The following is an 18,131-nucleotide window of genomic DNA, read 5'->3' as shown; positions in this document are numbered from 1 at the left end:
AAGTGATGACAGGGAGGTCTCTCAAATGTTAATGATGACTCAAACCCCCACAGTTATTATAAGGTAAGCACCTACAGCTACCGCAGCTAAGCAGCTGTTGTGGTTTCCCAGTGCCAAAGGTATTGGCCATATAAATTTGCTCTTTGAGCATAGTTTAAATCATAGGCAAACATGGAAAAACAATTCCTTTGCTTAGCTCAGATTACCACAAGCAGATTCTGGCTTGTTCAATAACTGCAATTATTACAAGAGTCAGGCTCCCACTTGCAGTTTTCCCTTATTTTTTTTAAGCTTAAAGCACTGCTTATTAACTTGCAGATAATTAAAAACACAAGCCTAATTACAATTTTTGGTTGTCTCTCTGAGTAGTAACAAATGAAAGAATTTCCCTTTGCAGACTCTCAGAGGAAGCAACAGAGCAGGTTATGGGCAGATGTCTTTCCCTGGAGATACTTCCAGTAATGTGACAACAGAATGAAAGGGAAAGCTCACCAAAGAGTAATAAATATCTAGCCTGAGTGCCAAATCACTAATTTCACAACAGTACTGTACTCTGTTTAGAAGCTAGTTTCTAAAGCTCTAAACACTAAATTTTCCGAATAAAAGACTGCTTTTTACAACAGAGGTAACACCTGACCCTGACTTAGTTTCAGCAGGCCAGATTGGAAACTGAGTCACTTGACCTGGCCACCATAGCTAAAAGAAAAAGCAAATTAAACCCTAAGGAAAATTTTATTTCTATTTTCTCACTAATGGAAACATGAAAATAACTCTTTCTTAAATACATATTTTTGATTTTTTATTTGTGTGGTAGGCAGTGGTACCCAAAACCACATTCATAATGTGTTACATGAGGCTACATTTTCCTCAGTGTCCATATATAAATTTGAAGATATATCAAACTACAGACTTAGCAAATGAGTATAAAATAATGGAAGGACAAGAAGTCAAAAGAGTTATGAATGTATTATGTTTTAGAAATTTTTAAATTTTAGATATGTAACTTCAAAGAGAATGAAAACACATGAAATTATATAATCTCCTCTTTCCAATGTTTTAAACACTTAAAACAAAGAAACCATCTGATGCCAATGATGGCAATGGTGATCAAATGTAGCTAAGTCAGGCCAAAAAGGAAGTTAAGTTTCTTTTTTTATTTTTAAAGAGACTAAACCATATAGTCTCCTCATTATTAAGTTCTCTGAAATTCTTGGGACAAAGCTGGAACGCAGCCACTGTGACTAAAACCACTCACCTTTACATTGTGCATACTCATGATGTTACCACAGTCATCCATGTACTGCTTCAGGTCCTTGTCCTATCAAAACACCATCATCATGGTTCAGTAAAATTGTGTGCAACAAATTACAAATTACTTATTGTTGGAAATTAAATGATACATCAAAGAATGAGATTTCTGCAAAAGGTATTATGTGATAAAAACTCCAAAAGCCTGGACACAAATACCCCTGGTTTTCCAGAGGATAGAAATATCCTTTTTCCAGCAAGCTGCACTGTCTCAGGCAACATTTTTTGCCATTGCCTTCTCCTCTATATATGTGAGGCACTGTATTTTATAGAATTGGTATATTCTCCAATTACATTGTAAGCCAGCTATGTCACAACAGAAAAACATCATAGAAACAGAAAAATATCATTGAACAGTACATTGGAACACTTTATACAGGTAATGATTCTGGACAAGTAGACAGTTTGATCAGGCAGACCACCACTATCTGCTATTAATGAAATTCTGAAATGATCACAACAGTATTTACTAATTTACAGCAATTTATGAACTGAATACACTGCTCTCATTTTTAACTGAATGACTGTAAATGCAGGAGAAAACTCAAAGAGTCTCAGTACTTTAAAAAAGAGTACAGGATTTTGTTATGCTTCTGTTTCTTAGAAACAATAAATCAAAATCTCACTAATTGTTTAAAAACTTACCAGGTATTCAAAAACAAGAGTCAATGACTTGTCTGTGTGCACAATATCATGTAATGTAACAATATTTGCGTGTTTCAGATCTTTTAATAATGACACTGCAAGAGAGAACAGGAAGAACAAAATAAGTAAGTGCAAAACACATGAAAAGTAAATGCAATTTATAGTTAAGATCATCCATATAAGCTATCTGGGGTTTTTAAATTAAAAAGTTATTTTAAACAACATAAAACTCACATAGATCTAGTTCATAAGAAAGGTAATCAAAACACCAAACACACCCTTGAGTAACACGCTTGTATTTCCTAAACTATACATTTTGAGAGAAGTAATTCTGTGAAAAGTATTCTGAGTCCCTGAAAGTTACTCACTAACAGGAGTCTAATTCAGTATTTACTCATCCACTTGTAATACTGCATTTGAGATCACAATCACTCCCCATAAAGTAAATAAATTTGAAACAAAACTGAATATGTCTAGACGCCAATTCTCTTCATCAATACTAATAGCAATTTCACTAATGTGCCATGTAGCCTATGTATTTACAAGTACTTATGGTGCTTTGGTCAAAAAGAAATCCAGAAGTATCTGAAATTCTAAGAACTAACAAAAAAAGTTACCACCTTCTCTTATGGCTGTGCATGGTGCTCCCTCTTCATGTTCCAGGCGGATTTCTTTCAAAGCTACCAGATTCTCTGTCAATTTACTTCTCCCCTTATAAACTGTGGCATAAGTTCCCTATAAAATGGAAAAAGAAGTGTATTTTTACAAGTTGCTCCTTTATCAGAACATTAGTCAAATAAGAAAAGATTAACTTTTGTCTGAGGATCTACTAGGTTTCATTTTGGATATGAATAGTTTTTACATTATATTTTTTTAACATATGTAAATGTACATATTTTTTTAAGCACAGGACTGAACTCACAGAAGGCACAAGGGATGTATATGCCTAACAGCTCTGAAAATTACATGGAAACCTAAACAGACCAGAGCTACCAAAGAAGTCATATCAGGTAGCATTAAGTTGACTAAGTTCACTGCTGGGATCATTTACACTCCTGGAAGTCTTTCTCTGGCTACAGATACCTAGCTTGTAGGCATCTGTAACCTTCCAAAGGCTGCAGACATACTCTTCCACAACCTCAAAGAAAATTTGTAACTCCTCTGGATAGCTTCTTGTCTTCATTATATATTTTTAGACAGCAAGACTCTAGAGGCATAGTAAATTAAGGCAATAAATTCTGACAAAACGGTAGGCAAAATGAATCCCTGCAAATGCCACAAAAAAGTAACAGAGGTACAGAAACTGCCCTAGATCACTACAGTACCATAATCCTCTGCAGAGGGATCTGGACAGGCTGGATCCATGGGCTGAGGACAATTTCATGAGGTTCAACAAGACCAAGCACCAGGTTCTGCACTCGGGTAACAACAACCCCATGCTGTGCTATGGGCTTGGTGAAGAGTGACTGGGAAGATGATCCAAAGAAAAGGATCTGGGGGTGGAGGCTGACAGCAGCTGAACATGAGCCAGCATGTGCCCCGGTGGCCAAAAAAGCTGCTGGCACCCTGGTCTGTGTCAGCAACAGGCCAGGGAAGTGATTGTGCCTCTGTACTCAGCACGTGTGAGGCCACATCTCAAACGAATTCTGGGCCCAATTCTGGGCCCCTCACTTCAAGAAGGACATTGAGGTGCTGGAGTGTCCAGGGAAGGGTAATGGAGCTGGTGAAGGGTCTGGAACACAAGTCCTGTGAGGAGACGCTGAGGGAACTGGGGGCATTTAGCCTGAACAAAGGAAGTTCAGGGGGATCTTACTGCTCTCTACAAATGCCTGAAAGGAGGTTGTAGCCAAGTGGGTATCAGCCTCTTCTCCCAGGTAACAAGTGATAGGAAAACAGGAATAGGTTTCAAGTTGCATCAGGCAGGCTTAGATTTGATAACAGGAAATTAAAATGTTTTAAATGGAGGACTGACTGCAATATTCACAGCAGAGATGTTGACCAGCCCTGCTTCCTTCTGCAATGCTCACTTCATCCCATTTCAGTGCTTCTTGTCCATTTCTGATCCCATTGGTCAGCCTCAGTAAAACTGGAGAGGAATGACACTTGGCCCCTCCTGAATTCCACTATTTCGCTGGAAGTCAGAGGCAAAGCTGCTTCCCCCTTCAAGCGTTACATACTTCACTTGGCAGCACCTGGCTGGCTGCCCAGCTCAGGTGTACTCTTCACCAGGACACGCACAGCTATTGCCTGCACCTTGCAAGCACTGGCCTCTAATCCATCATGAGTGTTCCAACACCTAAGTTATGGCAAGAGGACACCAGACTTAATGTTATCATCAAAAACATAGTGTTACCTTCATTAGAATGATTTTGTCTATCTGGAAAAAAAAGCCAGCCTATAGAAGGTCACAGCATATCTGCTAATGGAGTCTCGCTCTTCCCCAACTCTCTGACAGTTCTCCTGTGTTTTTTTTTTTTTACTTTTGCTTATTATATATGCATAAACATTTGTGTGGTTGTGAAATTGTTACACATGTAGAATATGTTTGGTTTACTGAAAAGGTAAATGCAACAGCATTTTCAGGGATATGGAAAATTTCAGTTAAACTTACACAAAATTTTACATATATATACATTGTCATCATTCCAAAAGAAAGCTATACGTACCTCACCAAGCTTTTCTAACTTGATATAGGTTTCCATTTTTCCAAATCCAATTTCTGACTGCAATGAGAAGAAATGGCGACTTGATCACTAAAACACTTCATTTGTACATCATTTAACAAGCTAAAGTTAATCTCAGAAAATTACCTGACAATACTTGACCAACACTGCACAATTCCAGGATTTTAAAAACAACTTAGCACATTATGATATAGATGCATCCCAGCATCCAAGCCCAGTGCTCAGCCTGTTGGCCAGTCTATTTTGCATCCTGGAAGGATTGTGAGCTGAGTTACACTTAGACCAAAACCTCACTTTAACCTACCTCCTACTTAGGTCTTCTCCACTCTTCTGATCTGATTACTATTAATGAGGTTGTTATAGCTTAAAGCACGGAAGTCATCTCAAACTAGTTCATACTTTCCCTAGCTCAGCTTTTTTCAAAGTAACCTTATTTGTTTGCTATGATCAAGACCTTAGCTCCAAGCTTCCTCTTCCATTCTGACTTCTCAATGCCTTTTGGACTAAAACCTTAGCAAGAAAATCCCTAAGCATCATTTCTCAGCAAGTTTCAGCTTTGTCTCAGCAGTTCACATTTCGTACCTCTTAACTCCAAATCTTTGTGTATTTTACTTGGATCTATTTATTAATCTTCTCTTTTTTTGTCACCAATTTAGCTCTTCAGTGCAAGCAGGAAAGGTGTCCCTGCCTATGTAACACATTCACTTCTGAACACTGTAAGATCATTACTCTTTTCCTGTTCAAATCCACTGCTATTCTCATATAACATGGTTATCTCATAGAATTATTTTCTCCTAAAACCACTGTGAATTACACCAAAGCTTCCTTTTGTTCCTGCAGTGTAAACAATGCTGAAAGTAAACACTTAAGTATGTGAACTTGAAGCAATTTACAAAACCCCGAAATTTACAGACTTCATGGGGTTATGCTTTACTGACAACTGAACACACCGCAACAAAAGAGCCAAGTTTTCTCCCCAGCACCATCCCCTCCTTGCACTTCCAAATATAGTTCTTCAGTGGCATTTTCTTTCCAAGGAACAATCCTTTGACCCTAAGCTGTCTTCAGGACCAAGATCCACATGTCACATGCTGATTTGCTCCTAAAAATCTGATGGATTTGATAGTTTTTTACTATTTCACTGTAACACAGGGTAACAAAAACTGTTGACTGTATTAAGATTTGACAACAATATAATATTAAGGGAAGAAAAGTTTGATTAACATTTAGTTTTCAGAACACATGTATGAAAATACATCTGAACTAAGAGTAAGATCTTGTCTGCAAACATATTTGATATATCTAGGAAAAAAAAGGGTGTATAATTACATTAATATAACAAGAGCAATTCGGCTTTATTAAACTGGTGTTGGAACTGAAATGTTCTAGCTGTATAAGGAGACTTCAGTATCACACACATTTAGGAGCCTGTTGAAGACAAACTCTTTATCTTAAAATACGAGCAAAGTTGATATTTGCTACCCTTGTAGCTCCACTGAGATTTTAAACATACCACTGATATAGGTGCCATGTTAGCAAAATAAATATTACATTTCCAAAGTGCATTTTGACCTAGTTAAATAAACATATCTTGAAGTGAGTATTAGCTGGTATCAGAATTAAAAAACAGGCTGTTTAGTTTATGGAGAAAATGAAGAAGAACTCATGGTCTTGCTATCACCAGACAGTCTGGAATTTAAAAGCCTGAATTTTAAGAAACGTCAGTGTTTTTCATTAGACTCATAAACTTAACACCTGTTTAAAAAAAAATAAATCATACAATATTTCCTACATACAGAAGACATGTATTCTTCAAGACCTGCTTTACAATGTATTTAAAGTTTTGTACATATCTTGGTTCCTTACCACTCCTAAGAAAAAATAAGCTTTAAATTCCTCAAACTAAGATCAGTTTCATTTTTAGTTCAAAATAATTTTTAAACTCTTTCATGTTTTTCTGCAATATGCATCTATCTTGCCTTACAGAGAAACACTGAGGCACAGTATTTATGGTCTTTTACTTCTAGTGACTGTGCATACCATACTGTACATGTACACACGAAATGCAATTACTGTAAAAACTGATTTTTTTTCTTGTATTTCAAAGAAAAACACCAAACCTAAAGTACAAGTCCTCACCTGGTACTTTTTATAGCCTTTTCCCTTTGATTCCTATTAAGTCTTGAAAAGACATGCCTTTGAAGCAGAGCATAGTATTCATCTATTATAAGTAAGACTCTGCTAGCAGGCTCTCAATAACAATTTAAGAACAATTTAAAACAAAGTCCCTGGGTTTTTTTTTTTTTTTTTGAAAGCTTAGTTTGAAATAGCAAATGCATGCCTGCATACCACAGGAGTGCTGGCAGGTTTCATTTTGGACTTGAAAGCCCTCTAAAAATGAAAACATTTTTAAAAGGCGAAACAAAACAACCTTGTGACAGGAAGCTGATTCCAGTCACACACCACATTCATTAGAGGGCACTGTTTTTCTGTCAGTCTTCTCAGAGGTAAAGAGAACTTCAGCAGCTCTCAGGGGTCACCATTAAATGAGAAAGGGAATTCAGATTTACAGGAAAAATTCCCCCAAGCCTCAAATACTTAACTCCGCTGGCAAGGTTCTACTGAAAAGGTATTTTGCCAACATCTGAAGAGAGGTTTGGGGAAGTCTGTTCCTCAGTTCCGTGTTACAGCAGCAACTAAGAGGTGAATGAGCTACAAAATTCTGGCACAAGTATTTAAGCCTGATACATTATCATTACTTCCAGAGCTTCACTCAAATATTTTCTTTGTTTTTAATATTGTTTTTGCAAAAGGTGGCATGCAGATCTGAGCTTTATTAGTCCAGTGCACTAATTTTTTTTCTTGCAGGTTAAAAATACTCAAACACTGCTTTGTTATAGATTTTATTCATAATGAATAAAAATAGGTATTTTACAGCTAATAAACCAATTTCACTATATGTACTTGTGTATTTCTTTTTCAGTAAACATGTAAATAAATCAAGAAAACAGCAATGTGTACTTCATAAACCTATTCAGTTTTCCTCTGTGACATTTCTCACCAATGAATTTACCCAGAATATCAGTAACAGTCTAGTAATTCTTTAAGACCTCAATACTAAAGAACACTGACAGCTAAAACCATTACTGAAATCTAGCATTTTTTTAAAAAAAATAAGGCAATAATATTTGCTTTTTTATTATTCCAGGGATGTGCATAATTTATATGTACAAATATCCAAGTTTTCCAGCATTTATACTCTAATTACAGTATAGGAATCCTCTGTCATCTCTAAGGAAAAGACTTACTTTTTAAAATAATAACCCAATAATCCAAAAATGTATGTGAATTTATTCCTTTATTCTTTTAGGAAATCACATGTGCTTTAAAAAAGAAAGAAAAAACCCCCCACAAAACCCCCACAATTGTCTCCACAGCAATTCTGAGAAAGAACTGTTATCAAATACAAGAGCAGTGAGGAGGACCTGCCTTCATATTATGCTGCTTTAGGGCCTTCCTACTAAATCACGAGGGGACCCAGCCCTGACCTAAGACTGTGTGGCCTATTTGCTCAAACAAATCATCCCTGCTCTAAAAAGCAGAAGGATTTAAGTATGTACTTCTGGAGTTGAGTTTAGCCACTGACTTCAATAGGTCAAGACCTCCACTGAGAAATATGACAGCACCAAGTCAGCAGAAGGAAAATGAAACAAAGAGTGAAGTTCTTCATTGGATTTTGACAAGTACATGCTGATGCACAGGAATAAAAAATCCAAGTGGAAATGAAGCTGAACCATACCTGTGGAATACAGGCCTGTGCATGAAATGGACTGTGAAGTCCTGAGAGGCTGGTGAGAAGGGCAGGTGCATTACACTTACTAGGGATGCTCGACGAGAGCGCCGACTCATTGGCTGGTCAAAGGGCGGGCTGTTAATCTGCAGCTTCTCCAGGTACCCATCGGGTATCCTGATGTCAGCGGGCAGGGACAAGCGCTTGTTCAAATCCTGCAGCAAATAATGTTAAAAAGAGAAGGAAAAAGTAGAATTCAGAATTTCCTAAAACATTTTTAGCATCTGTACTGTTACTATATAAAACTGAAATATTTATACAATGCAAAATAATCTCACAGAAATGGTTTTAAAAGCATATGCTCTTCTTAAAATAACTCAACTTGCTTATATAACAGCCTGTGCAAACTTATTACTCTGACAAGAGGAATGAAATATTAAAATGCAAATAATACATTGTGGATAAATGCACTGAGTTTACCTGAACACTTATAGAGACCTGGAATACCAGAAACTGAGAATTCAGAGGCTTGTGAATGCATTTCTTTTCACATAGCATTTACTTTAGTATAAGAAGAGATTTCCATAATTCAAAATGTATCATCCTCTCCTTCTCTCGACTACAAAAAGCTACAAACTTAGTCCATTTTTTCCAGTCTCACAAAAACACTTCATTACTTCATTATTAGAGCCAACTATTACAAATATTATTACATTTCTTTTATCTCTAACTCTTTACTACAGGATCTTTCGAAAATGAAAATGCCATTATATGAAAGCTGTTCTCTCCGCAGCAGATTCTGTTTTTCCCCAGTAAATTTTTCCAACAACAACATAGATCATTTCTAAGACAAGAGGGAAACAAATTCACTTCATTTTTTACCAAACGGGAGGGGGAAAAGAAGATTTTTTTTGGGGGGTGAATGCACATTCTTATTGTTTTTATTTTCAGTTTGGCTTTAATCTCAAACATGCCAAGAAACAAAAATATTAAATATTGTCTTAAAAAGGCCAGTCACCATCTCAAGAGATAACAGAACATCATAGCCAGACACACAAAAAATGGGAAGTCATTTCTGAAACAGCGGTAGTTGTTTTTCAGTGTAGGTAGTTTATCCAAGTAAAGAGAATCATGCTCAACATCAAAGTGTACAATTCCACCCTGACGTTGAGGACATCTCTGGAAGCACCAGAAGTTTTCACACTCTTCTCCAGCACAAGAGGTAACTGGATTTCTGCTGGTAGACCTGAGATTTAATCAATACTGACCTGAGGGCGGTAAACCCCTCTCAAAGGTACTCTTTTCTGTCTTACCTATCACCTCCAGCTGGGCATCCTGAGCTAACCCAAATGTTGGCAGCTACATCCCTGTTTGGTTCCCCTCAGGCTTGACCATGTGCTTCTACTCATGTCTGCAGCAGCTTTGAACTATTCCAGCATGTTAAATCATCAAGAAACTCTCAGGCAAAGTGCATAGCTTCCTGCCAGCTTTGTGTTCCAAACAGGTTCAGTGTAAGGTCAGACAAGCTCACAGCCTGAACGCAGGGCAGGAGAGGCACAGCAGGGCAAGCCTGAGAAGCCGGCAGCCAAATTGGCTTAAGGCTGACAAAGAACTGGATCATCAGACTTTTCAAGACTTGAGATCTTGGTGAACAACTTGCTAAGCTTTCAGTGATCAGAGTGTATTTGAACCATGTATATGCATGACCTGTATACATATCTGGAACAAAAGCTAAGCAAAAATACCAGTTAAAGAGATATATTTTGAAAAACCTATGTAATTTGGGAATTATCTGAATCTCAGGTAGGACTGAAGTGCTAATATATATCCCCTGGATGATTTACATATGCTATTCACTATGGCCACCCGATACAGGCAGACATTTTTGGAGAGAGGCCAGCAAAGCTCTAGTTTCTGGCAGCTGATCCTCCTGTTCTTCTTCTGCTTCTCACACCTCCTAGGTACAGAGCACAAAGTCTGTTAGCTTACACTTTGCTGCCCAACATGAGCTTCTTTGCACAACTGGAAAACTCAGTCTCTGTTTTTTATCTAGTACAGGATTTTTAAATTGACTTTGAACAAATAAAGCGCTGTTCACAGAGTGGCAGCTTTGACCAACATTTTGAAGCTAAATTAAAAGAAAACAGAAAGTATGGCTTTGTTCTGGTATACTTTCTAGTTTATTAACTCGTTTTTCAACTTGCATATTTTAAATTTTTTAAAATACTGGCAATTGTAGAACTGCCTGTGTGGTTTTTGGGAGAATGGTAGAACTGACAAATTGTAACAGAAACCACAAGTATTCCCTAGAGTAAAACAGTATTTTCTACTGCAGTATTTTCCTTCTTTTCACCAGGCTCTGCTAATGCTTCTCTCATACGAAAGAAGGTTTCAGATTATGAAAAAAAATTATTTCATCCTATAATTTACTGCATTTTTCAGGAAATTCTGGTAGCTGTTTACAACAGTTGAGCACAAAGGAAGGCATGCCCTGTTGGCTTAAAGAAAGCAGCTTTGATATCTCACTGCAGAGTAAAGCCATGAACCTACTGGAACAAGACAGGGATGACAGGAAAAGGATCAGCATCAATTTCTACCTCCCCTTTCTAAAGTAATCCCAGATCAACACTGGGCCAATATACTGGCTTTTTGCTTTTTCTGATGGCTCAAGAACAATTTGATAAATACCAAAAGAACAAAAGAAACGATCAGTGAGCTGAGTTTTTCAATTTAACTTCCTGAACACAACAGATACCACCATTATACTATAAACTCTGTGACAAAATAGCTTTTTCCTGCTCTTACCTATTAACTCTTGCTGCACAGAAACCTATTGTAGTGCTCTCACTGTCCCATGTTTACAGGGATTTTAACAGAAAATGTTTATAGGGACACTGAAGTTACGGACCTCTAGTCAAAGGCCTCAGGAAATACTGACCAGATTATATCCCAAAGCTCTCAATATGCATGTTCTCTCCCCTTACAGCACTCATTGTTGGCACAGCTGAAGGGATGCTTCAAACCCACCTCCACAGCGTCCAAGAAGCATTCCCGAGCATACAAAGTTGATGGATAAGAAGAAGGAAGCAAAGACAGCCTTTATGTTGCAATGGCAATTTGAAAACTATGCCATTAAGTGTGCACTGCACCTGCCAGCGTAAACACACACCTTTTCACATAGAGGGCAAGGGAAACTAAGCAATTATAAGATTCTACACAGGTACGAAGAATCCATTACTTTGAAGCCCAGCTACCACAGAAACAAGATAAAAATATTTTAGGCACTGAAAATATGATAATGGGAGGTAGATGTAATTCTGCTACAGAATTCCTATTCCTTCATTCTCAAAACCTCTGTCTACGTCATTTTTGCAATAAGCCCCATGACTTTACTTCAGAGATTCATGTGACATCCTCAGTTCTAAACCAAGTTCTTAAGCTGTAAACTTACATCTGGTGCTTCACAGTAGGTAGTAGTGGGTGTAAGTACTTACTGCTGCAAGGGCCAAAATCTGTTTGAATTCAGGTAACCCCTCCAAAAACAGTAATTCATTTTTACATAAAACAACAACCCTCATCTCCATCCCCTGCAACGTCTTTCTTTAAAAAAAACCCTAATTAACACACCACAAACTAAGGGAAAAGGAGATTTTTTTTTTTTTTAGAATTAGAATACCTGATGTTAGTAACATTTCTTTCCCTATATTTGTAATGTAGTAGACAATTCATGACAGCTGCTCTTTTTCTCCCCTCAGAAAAAAAAAATAAAATTATGTGCTGAAAGCCTTAATTTTTGACATGTTATATATAAGATCAAAGCAGTATCTATTCCCCTTAATTTTCTTGAACTGAAGAAAGGTTATTTTCTGTGACAAAACCATAATGATTTCATGGAAACTGCAGTAGGTACTTTATAGATCTTTCCTCCTAATGATTTACAGTACAATATTTCCAAAACTCATGCTTATTTGGCTAACCAAGCCAAGACTTCCTTTTTTAAAACCATATAATAAAATTTGTTACCTACCAGCCAAAAATGGCTTTTATGACACCAATATTTGAAAGATTATAGAATTATATATAAGAAGTCTCCTTTGTATTACAATTTTCATTTACCTAACTCCTTACAATAGACAAAATTGAAGAAAGTAATTTAGAATACAAACCCAAATACCTGAAAGAAGGAAATTATTATGTTGTATTTGTCTGTACCACCTTAATTCCTCTCAGTTTTTGCAATAATTGAAGCAACCACCTCTTGGGAAAAGCAAGCAATTATAATTAAATGCTATACAGTAACATGAAAGGGGATTCATTAGATGTGCTTGAGAGGAATAAGCGCAACATTTCCTAGTGGCTAAATAGAAAAACTGGAAACTAAAATTACATCAGTCTGACACAGCTGAAAAACCCAGTTAATTTAACTGAGATAATGTTAAAAGAAAAGCAAGAACCTACCACACACCTACCAATTTTAAGCCTTATGTATTCAAGACCAAGTCTGCTGACACTCCGGCAGCCTGGTCATCTGATGGCAGCAGGACACTTGTTCTCCCACTGTGGGCAGCCAAATCTTCACATAGTGTAACACTCACTCTCTGCTCCCGCAAAAAGCAGAGAAGACTGAAGGATGGTGAGGAGACTTGTGGGTTTAGGTAACAGCAGTTTAATAGGAAAAGCAAAAGCTGTGTGCCCAAGCAGAATGGGAAAGGAACTTATTCACAGCTTCCTATCAGCACACAGGTGTACAACTGCCTCCCGGAAAGCTGGGCTTCCGCATGCACGTGGCTCAAGAAGCGGAAGACAAATGCCATAGCCACAAATGTCCTCCTTCCTCCCTCTTGCTTCGGCTTTTCTTGCTGAGTGCCATGCCAGATGGCACAGACTAGCCCTTTGGCCAGCTGGGTCAGCTGTAAAGCCCAGGAGAACCAACCTGTTTCCCTGCTGGTGCTGACCAGCCTTTATGGCGAGTCTGGCCTTGGTGCAGGAAGCCTGGACCTGCCCATTAGATGCGATCACCATCTCCGCTCCCTCTGCTGCTCCTGCAGCCATCCCACTGCAATCCTGCTATTGCTGCTTTACCAGCAGCAAAACCTGCCCTTCCCTTCTAAACCACATGGCTTGCTGCTGTTTTGGTGTGACACCAGCCTGGAAGGCCAGCAACAGTAGGAAACAGATTTTTAAGAATTTCAAACTGTCTTAAATCTCTGTGGAATTCTGTGAAGCAATGAGAGACTTTCTCGACAGAGAACTTTGTTCACACTTCTTTCAATGACCAACTGAATACAGTGACCTGTTAGCATTTCCCATAGAAAAGAAAAAACTAAAAAAATTAAACCAAAGTATAAAATATCTTGCTACAATGCTGTTTAAAGAAGTCATAAGGAAACATGTAAAATCAACGGCGCGACTGAATTCTCCCTATGATTTTTGAGAGTACAACAACAGTACAGAGTTAAATGTCCTTTTTTAACACTAATTTTGCACCCCTTTATAAATCTTCTGCATTTTTAAAGGCAGTAAACTAGAGCAACTCCTTATGTTATTTTATATATCCTTTTTTTAATGTAACAGGTGTGTAAGTGCTGTACACAGACCCTCAGCTATGAGAGAGAGAATCTGGCTACGTTCCTGAATAACTCTTAAGAAGCAAGAGTTTACTGGAATGCAAAACCTTAGCTTTAAGGGGCAACAAAGTACTTCAGGTAAAACAAACAATCTTTTAAAGAATTGAAACTATATTCTTTTTTTGTATACCACTTTAGATTTATTTTTCCAAATGAGGTCTATTTTGTGAGAAAAAGCTTTTGTGAATTCATAGTGTTTTCTAGTTAATTATTTTATACTTATATTTAGGGCTAACTTGCAACAAAATATATCAGTATTCAATAAACGTGGTACTCTAAATGATCAAATGCCTACAGCTAACTGTATGTTATTTAATGAGCTATTTTTTGATCCAGTTCCAGATTATACTCTGGAGAACATACTCAGCCACCATTTGATTTGTTAGGGGAACTGGAATGCTTGTGGCATTTTCCTTCTCCTTCTACAACTTAAAAACACATTATCTATCCTCATATGCAATGCTTATTCTCAGTTTTGCTTTACTACTGGCAGAGAAATGCATCTATTTTTATAATTTGTCTGAAATGAGTTTCACATTTGTCCTACTCTGCTTCATGGCAGATAAACATGTAAGCACTTGTGACACTAATACCACTTTGTTTTCCATGGAGATAGACTACCCTAACTTGTGCTTATCTTTATCATCTATTTCTAATGCCAGCTACAGCAAATGCTATTAGAAGAGCTACACTTTGTCCAGCCTTTTCTTTCATCTGGTTAACATCCAACTTGTGTTGTTGTAACTTGAAGTGGAAGTTCTGTCTCCCACCGACTACTTACACTCGGGCACAAGCAAAGGAGGCAGGAATTCCAGCTAAAATTTTGCAGGTTCTGTAAGCTGAGGAATTTGACACTTTCCATAACCAAATCTATCTTCTAAATGAAAAACAAAACAAAACAAAAAAATACAACCTTGCCCCCAAACTTTGTCTGTTTTTCACGCATATAAGTAAACCACAAAAAATCCTAACTCTTATTTCATTACCTCTGGTCCTCTTCTGGATGGCCTAAAATACTATTGCAAACATCAGCTTCTTCACTTGCCACCCATAGCAAATCATTCACAAGACTGTCAACTTTTCAACTGTCTGTCAACTTTTTCCTTAGCTACATATCCTTTTCTCCTCTTTCCACAATACAAACTTACCAGCTATTCCCTTTTATAATTGCCTGATTTGACTCATTTAATACTACATAGTGCCACGTTGTGACACTTTTCAGAAAGTCTCACTTCTGACCAACAGGTAATTTTCAGTCCTCTTCAACCTTGTCAAAAAAAGTACATTGTTCTACAGCATAAACCTATTTTTATTCGTGAAAAGAACACTAAATGTTTTCCACTTTAAATCAAGTATTATAACAAAAAAACTTACAGATTTCCTTAACTCACCATTTTTTTGGCGAAGATGCTCTACACACTTCAGTAAATTTCACTGGTTGATAAAGATGATTCTAACTCGGGATAGACAATGTTTGAACTTTACATGTTAAAACTATAAAAAAAAAAGCAACTTGAAACATTCACGTTTTTGTCTGTCTTCTGTCAACTCAAATCATTATGTCTTTGACTCACATAGCACATTTAGACAATAAACACTAATACTTATGATGAAACAGAAAAAACACTATTAAACACAGAAAAATACATAAACGGAAAACTTCACCAAGGAAGGATTTGTTGAGGTCTTCCAAGTCCAATTTTAACTACAACCAGACTACTTTCATTTTTAACCTGAAATAAATGTGTCAATTTACATAGTGCTCCTTTCTTGCTCCAACAGTAAGTCTCCCTTATACCTACTGGACTAGAAGCACTGCTGCTAATCTTTGAACTGCTAGGCCATTTCAGGCTGCAACTGCAGCAAGAGAAGGAAGACTTGTGCCTCTTGCCAGAAAAACTTGAAGGGAAAACCCTGATAAACGTCAAGTTCACTCTTACTGAGTGTTTCATTCAGCAAATCTAACAGCTGAGTATCTCCAAAGTCAGTATCTCACTGCCTGTGGCCAGATGCTCCCATTGGTTTTGGAGGAGAAAGGTCTGGGTGTAACCAAGTCTGATAACTACACCTTCCAGAGAAAGGAACTAATTATCCACTGATACAAAGTTCGGAGCCAACAGGGAGTAGGAAGCTCTCTGTCAGCGGATGACAGAAACTATACTGACAAGCACCATCATTATATACCAATCCTTACTGCTTTGGCTATTCTGTTTATTGGTGAGTTACATTTCTAGACCAACCATTATTTAAGGTATGTACCTACAATATGGCAACAGACAACTTGCTCGTCACCTCTCCATTAAATTTCAGAGTTGATTCTGCTAAATTCCATCCATGAAATTCTGTTACAGACTCACAAAGAGAAAATGATTGTTCTGAGTCTACAGACATCTGTCTGATGGCCCAAACAATCCACTATAGATCAAATGAAAATGCTCTTGTGTAAGCATCAGTCTGGATTAGCCTTCTCACCAGTGAGACATCGCAGCTGCAACCACAGGCTGTTCACTAGTAAGTCACTGTGCTTTTCCTCACTGGAGAATGCCTAATGACATCTAAAATACTGCATCATATAACCCTCTATGCAACACAATTCAACTTCATTACACATTTACTATAAAAGAACCTCCAAAACACACCAAATTTTTACACTATTCTTTCCTTGCATATTTTAACTAAGAATGTGTATTATGTGCTACCTCACGATACAAAAAGCAAACAAATTCATTTTAAGACATTAGCTTGCGCCAGTAAGAATTTAAACATTCTAATACACAACTTTTAAGCATGTACTCACTGTATCATTTTAGTATCAGATACCATGTGGGGTTTTTTTCTGAAGGTTGCCTTATCAAATTTCAGTGCATTTTTGTCAAATGACAGCACAGTTGAAGCCAACTGGATCCTCTACAAAATTATGATATAGAACAAAGACTGCTAGAGGCAAAAGTAAATATAATAAAACCCAACTGCAAACCAGAGAACATATTTGTAAAAAATTGTTACTTGGTTACAGCTCTGTAGACCTTCAAGGTCTCAAAGAAAAACAGCAGCATGCGCATGCACCAAAAGAAACCTATAGCATCCTTGCAGCACACTATTTTAATACCTTTATAAATAGGCTTCAATTACTGTAACCAGAAAGACTATTTTAACAGCTGTGATGAGTTATCTATACCAGTCTTCCTTATATATATATATAGCCATTGTCATTCCCCCACACAACTGACAGGTTTAGCTATAATTTCATTATGATGCATAAATTGCATTTTTTTTTTTTTTAGCAGTGTGATTTATCTGAATATTACATTTTTCCTTTATACTTGAATGCTGTTAATGTTACTGTTTTACTGAAACATTAAATCACAATTATTCAATTACTATTCTGCTAAATTTGAGGAAAGGGTCATCAAAGAACCTCTTCAGTTAGCAGCCGTAATGAAAATACAATCTTAAGATCAATCTACAAAGGATCACTGCTAGATCTCACACCACATATCCATGCTGGTTTTCAGCCCTTCTGTTGAAATGCAACACAGTTTAAGAAAGTGTCAATTTTGAGTGCATTTGGGACAGAATTTACCCCAAATAGGGTGGATTTCATTAACCAATTAAATCAAAAGGCTTTTTTCCAAATATACTGATAGAGTACAGAATGCACTTTCAGGGATTTGATCATGAGATTGAGGCCATTTCAGACTCAGAAGAAACACCACTGACCACAGACAGTGCATGCTCTCTGCCTCCTGCCCAACATAAACAAGGTTTGTCAGACTGGATTTTGATAAGCCAGGCAAAGACAATGAGCCAAGTGTAATCAGTGACATATAATTAAAAATTCTAGGGTTAAATCTCTGGTTTGGGACTAGGTGTCACATTTTCCCAGCACATCTACTATCAGCAATCAACAAAGCAAGGACTTCAACTGCCAGTAGTTGAAGAACGTTATTGCCAAATATCTACAGTAGCTATGGCCCTCAAATAAAAATGTAAAATAAATATAAATAATATAAAAATTAGAAGCATAGAAAGCAGCATTGCAAGCAGGTATCTTTGTTTTTATTTACTTTAGCACCA

At 37.2% G+C, this 18,131-nt stretch overlaps 1 protein-coding gene across 3 annotated transcripts in view; it reads right to left on the bottom strand.

Moving 5' to 3' along the window:
- Window positions 1-18,131, bottom strand: part of CDK17 (cyclin dependent kinase 17) — a 91,042-nt gene that overhangs the window by 9,554 nt on the left and 63,357 nt on the right. For all 3 annotated transcript variants that reach the window (XM_014248944.2, XM_005519444.3, XM_088054850.1), the window contains 5 exons: window positions 8,517-8,642; window positions 4,620-4,676; window positions 2,574-2,688; window positions 1,954-2,048; window positions 1,256-1,318 (listed from right to left, as the gene is read on the bottom strand). In XM_014248944.2, coding sequence (XP_014104419.1) covers window positions 1,256-1,318; window positions 1,954-2,048; window positions 2,574-2,688; window positions 4,620-4,676; window positions 8,517-8,642 — 456 coding nt within the window. The remainder of the gene's footprint in view (window positions 1-1,255; window positions 1,319-1,953; window positions 2,049-2,573; window positions 2,689-4,619; window positions 4,677-8,516; window positions 8,643-18,131) is intronic.

The sequence above is a fragment of the Pseudopodoces humilis genome, chromosome 5 (genome assembly GCF_049639895.1).
Source record: "Pseudopodoces humilis isolate 2021_Gansu_Grassland_sample_001 chromosome 5, ASM4963989v1, whole genome shotgun sequence".
Lineage (NCBI taxonomy): Eukaryota > Metazoa > Chordata > Aves > Passeriformes > Paridae > Pseudopodoces > Pseudopodoces humilis.
Note: the sequence above shows the minus strand (reverse complement) of the source record. Positions and strands in the feature narration are given on the sequence as shown.